The sequence below is a fragment of the Arachis duranensis genome, chromosome 4, assembly GCF_000817695.3.
Source record: "Arachis duranensis cultivar V14167 chromosome 4, aradu.V14167.gnm2.J7QH, whole genome shotgun sequence".
Taxonomy (NCBI): domain Eukaryota; kingdom Viridiplantae; phylum Streptophyta; class Magnoliopsida; order Fabales; family Fabaceae; genus Arachis; species Arachis duranensis.
Genome location: NC_029775.3, coordinates 94,202,015 through 94,207,265, shown reverse-complemented (window position 1 = coordinate 94,207,265; position 5,251 = coordinate 94,202,015). Strand labels below are relative to the sequence as shown.

The 5,251-nt window shown below is 36.1% G+C and overlaps 1 protein-coding gene across 1 annotated transcript; it reads left to right on the top strand.

The window, feature by feature from the left end:
- Nucleotides 1-920: 920 nt before the first annotated feature.
- On the top strand, nt 921-1,379 carry LOC107484937 (serine/arginine-rich splicing factor SC35-like). Its single transcript, XM_016105490.1, has one exon. It carries the CDS (start codon nt 921-923, stop codon nt 1,377-1,379), a length of 459 nt encoding a protein of 152 aa, XP_015960976.1.
- Nucleotides 1,380-5,251: the final 3,872 nt, after the last annotated feature.

Below are 5,251 nucleotides of genomic sequence, written 5' to 3'. Positions count from 1 at the left end.
GAGAAAAGGGGGGAAGGGGGAAGGAAAGAAGGGGGAAGGGAAGCAGCACCGCCACCCCGCCGCCTATGATCCGTTGCTGCTCCCTACACTAATGGCAAGACAGGAGAGAGCAAAGGGAGAGAGAAAGAGAAGAGAGGAACGAAGCCCTCCACAGCGCCGTCGACCACCAGAGCGCCCTCCTCGTGGCGATTTGTAGCCCGCTAACACCGCATCGTTGTTCACCGCCGCAGCCCCTCCTCCGCCACCACCGTTGCAACCCTTCTCTTCTGTTTCAATTTTTATTCCTTTTTTGTTTAATTTTTCAGATTTAAAGGATTCCATTGTTGTTGTTGTTGTTGTTGTTGTTGTTGTTGTTGATGCTTCTGGTTTCTTCTGTTTATTCCTTTTATTCCACTGTTGTTGTTGATGCTTTGGTTGTTTCTATTTTTGTTTCTGCTTCTGGTTTTGTTTTTATTGTCGCTCTAATTCTATTATCCATTGTTATTGTTGTTGTTCTACTTATTGTTATCCATTGTTGCCTGCTTTTGTTTCTGTGTTTGCGCTTCTGCTTCTGCTTCTGGTTAATGTTGAGGAAGAAGAGAGGTGTTGAGGAAGAAGAGGGGAGGGAGTGGTATTTTCGTCCGAAAGACAATTTTAAAACTAAGTTAAACCTTTGGAACCATTTTGTAGCGAAAAAAGGCTAGGGACAAAATAAATTTTCGACCTCTACATTAGGGACCAAAATCATACTTAACCCAAAAAAACAAAGAACTACCATAACCTCGGCCAAAGAGTTATAACCATAATTTTGAACATAAGAAAAAAATCTCTATTAGCAGCAGTAGCAACAAGAATATAGATTTGAGCAACATAATTTTTAAAAAAATATAAGATAAACATGAGAGAGAGTTAGAGAGAGAGTGTGGGTGGGAAACACTGAGATGGGTAGTTATAGGAATCAGGTAAAGGATCCTAGGGTTTGGAATAGAGAAAAATTTCGTCGATTGGAGAATGAGTCATTCTCGATTTTCTTGGATAATCTACCAAAAGACATCTTGAAGAGAGAATTATATCAGTTGTTCAGTTGGACTGGCCGCATAAATGATATATACCTTTCACGGAAACAAAAAAGGGGTATGATTTACATGTTTGCGTTCATACGTTACACTACAAAGGGAGGAGCTTTGAAAGCTATAACAGAAATGAATCGTCTGAAGCTGAGAGGAAAGGAGGTGTTTGTTGGGGAAGCAAAGTACAGGAGATTGTCGGATACGAAGGACATGAAGAAGATACAGTCAACAGGTGGCAACCAAAATGACATGATCTGCCAGCCGCCGCGAGAAAGTACGGCTGCTCAGATAACCCCATCTAGCTGCCCTGAAGATGTGACAAATGGGTGAAAATGGGTGGACAAAGAAATTGGAAGTTGCTGTGGTGAAAGAAAATTTAGACTGGCTACAAAAAAGTCTAATAGGTGGTACGACGAAGGCCATTGACTTTAGGTCACTAAAGGGCATGGTTGAGAAGATTTTCCCTCAAGTAGTTCAAGTTCGTGAAATGGGAGCGTATAAAGCAATGTTGACCTTCGACAGTCTGCTGAATGCTGAAGAGACGTACACGTTTAAAATGAATAGCCTACTGCAGCTTTTCCATAGCATGTGGAGGTGGGATGAATCGGAAAGAAGTGAATCTCGCAGGGCGTGGTTAGAGTGCTTTAGGGTTCTGCTACATGCTTGGACTGTGGATACCTTTAAGTCGATAGGAGGTCTATGGGAGGAGGTGGTTGGGTGTGATAAAGTAACGGAATCATGCTCCTCGTTCAGTGTAGGCCGTGTCCTAATTGATACATGTGCTTTGGATTGATTAATGAACGGGTTCATATCACAATAGGTACCAATAGGTTCGACGTATTAGTAAAAGAGGTGGGTCAGGAAGTTTATGGTTCGCACTGTAACCTGAATAATGTGGCCGATGATATTGAAAGACATGATTACTGGGATTATGTAACAACAAAGGTTGGTGTTGATATAGCTACAACGTTTGTAACGCCAACAAAGTTGATATGTTATGATGATCAGGCTGCGGAAGTTGCTATGAAGGTGCTAAGGGCTAAGGTTGAAGATGAGGGTAGATCCGTAATTTCAGAATCAATTTTGAACGAGTGGAGTTATGACAATTTAATACACAATAAAAAAAACGGTAACACACCAGCCATTTGATGATGAGAATAAAGGATTGGCAGATTCGGCGGGATTTGATAATTGTAACGAAGTGGATTCTGAGGCCACCTTACTGTGGAGCTATAGCGGAACTCATGATGGGCTAGGTAAGGGGTTAACATTGGATAAATTTAATAGTGGAGGCCTGGCCAGCTATGCTAACAATTATGCATTAGTAATGCGTGAGCATCTTTCCTACCTTTTCCTAATGAATTTTCATTTAATTTGTTGAGTTTAATCAAGAATTAATTATCTTTTAGCCACTATGGATGCTACTTTGAGTCATGTGCAATTCTGTTTATTTTAGGTAGCATTCGGATGGATTTGATGGAGTTTCCGCAGAAAAATAGAAGAAGGTGAATGATGCTGTCAACCATGGCCTCTCTGCACTCAAACCTAAATAACTCAAGCTAAATAGGTCCAATTGACGTGATTTTAGTGGCGTTGAAAAGCTAACTTTCAGAGTTTTCCAATGATATATAATAGTCCATACTTCTCCTCCATCAATTCGGCCAAGGCTACACCTAACTTGAGATGTTAGGCGTGGATTATTAAGGAAAGAAGTGGTCCCGCGTCCAAATTTATGATGGCAGCGAAGATATTATTTATTTATTTTATCAAATTTTTTATTTTAATTACAAATAGGAAAAGATATTATTTAATTTTAGAAAATATATTTTACATTAATTAGGATTAGATATAAAAGGAAACATCTCTTCTCCTCTCCTACCTAATTCGACCTCATTTCGTACTTTACAATTTACCTGAATCCTTATTTTCTCTCTGAACCATGAGCAACTAAATCTCCACTGTTAAGGTTAGGAGCTCTACCTATTGTATGGATTGATACTATTATTTTTCTATTTTAATTCATGTACTGATTTATAATTCAAGAATTGTTTTCGTTCTTTATCTTTTGAATTTGGGTGGAACGGAAGTATGACCCTCTTTCTAATTGAGTTCTTGTATAACTTAGAAAAGCTCTTTACTTGAACAACAGCTTGAAAACATATTCTTCTAAATTTTTAATTATCTGGACTTAACAGAAAACGTGACATATGATCCTCTTATATTTGGGTAATTAGGATTTTTGTGGCATAATAACTAGAATTAAACGTCACCCCTAATTGGAATTAATTGACCAAGGAATTGGCAGTTGATAAGAGTTAGAGGAGACTAGAAAGGTCTAAAAAATTAGGGTCTAGTCACATATAGTTTGCCATGAATTAAATCTTGCATGATTAAAATAAATTAATAAGAAAAATCAATCCGGAAAATAGATAACTCTGAAGCCTTAACTGCCTTCTTCATATTGTTTCTCCCAACTTATTTACTTGCCTGTCTTTCTAATATTTTGAATTTATTGTTTATGCTTTTGAATCTTCAAAAGGATTTTCCGTTTGTCTGACTAAGTTAATCACTCAATTATTATTGCTTGATCCATCAATTCTCGTGGGATCGACCCTCACTCACCTGAGGTATTACTTGGTACGACCCCGTGCACTTGTCGGTTAGTTTGTGGGTTATAAATTCCGCACCAAATTTTTGGCACCGTTCCTGGAGATTGATAATGATTAACAACTATTAGTTGTTTGATTGCTTAGATTAGATAATTTTTTCTTTAGTTAAATTATTATTATTATTATTATTCATTTTTAATTTTTATTTGTTTTTTTTGTTTATTTCTTTTATTTTTCTTTATTCTCGTTCAGCCCCCAACCCCGTTCCTTTTTATTTTATTTTACCTTCGTTTCTTTTTTTTATTTTTTTATTTCACGTTCGTATTATTTCTTTCATTATTTTTTATTTTATTTTATTAGTTTTATTTGATCCATTTTTTATTTCTTTTCAAACTTTCTTTCGTTTTTTTATTTACTTTATTTTAATTCATTTTCATTTTCTCTCTTTATATATTTATTTTTTATTTTTATTTTTCTATTTATTAGTCTTATTTAAATTTTAGCTTTAACCTTGAATTTTTGTTTAATTTTTTATTTTCTAAAATTAAGTTCGGTATCCCCTAGTTATTTTTATTTTAATTTTTTCTGTTTATTTTTCTTGTTAATTTCAATTTTTTTTCTGTCTTAATTCTACTTATATTTTCTGAAATTTATTTATTTATTCCATTTAGTATTTTTATTTTATTATTTTACATAGGTTACCTCATTGAGAATTTTCTGCACTCTGACGTAGAGAATCCCCTCTTTTCTTGTTTCTGTCTGTTTATGAGGAGGAATAGGGACAAAGAACTTCTTTTAGACTTTGATCCTGAGCCTGAAAGGACTTTCAGGCGGCGTTTGCAACAAGCGAGACTTTACAAGGCTGCAGAGTCCACTATGGATCATAATAATGTTGTTAATGCCAATATGGCAAATCTAAATGGAAATGAACAACCTAGATGAGTGCTTGTCTTCTACACTGCTCCAACTGTAGATCTTTATGGAAAGAGCTTTGTAGTGCCTCCTATAGATGCAAACAACTTTGAGTTGAAGCTACAACTGATCACTTTGGTGCAACAAACTGTCAGTATCATGGTCTTCCTCAAGAAGACCCAAATCAATTTATTTCTAATTTTCTGCAAATTTGTGATACTGTGATGACAAATGGAGTGAACCCCGAGGTGTACAAACTCATGCTCTTCCCGTTTGCTCTAAGGGATGGAGCAAAGCTATGGCTAGATTCCTAACCCAAGGAGAGTTTAGATACTTGGGATAAGGTTGTTACTGAGTTTCTTACTAAATTTTTCCCACCAAAGAAGCTGACTAAGTTTAGGGTGGAGGTTCAGACCTTCAGGCAGAAGGATGGTGAAACTCTTTATGAAGCTTGGAAGAGATACAAGCTACTGACTAGGCAATGCCCTCCGGGATCCAATTAGATATGTTTTATGAAGGCTTGGGTGAAATGTCCAAGATGTGCTTAGTGATGAGCGGATAATTTGTACACTTTTTGGCATTATTTTTAGTATGTTTTTAGTATGATCTAGTTAGTTTTTAGTATATTTTTTATTAGTTTTTAGTTAAAATTTACTTTTCTGGACTTTACTATGAGTTTGT

Bases quoted from the DNA above. Each gene is read 5' to 3' on its own strand.
- LOC107484937 (XM_016105490.1), top strand. From the start codon at position 921: ATGGGTAGTTATAGGAATCAGGTAAAGGATCCTAGGGTTTGGAATAGA.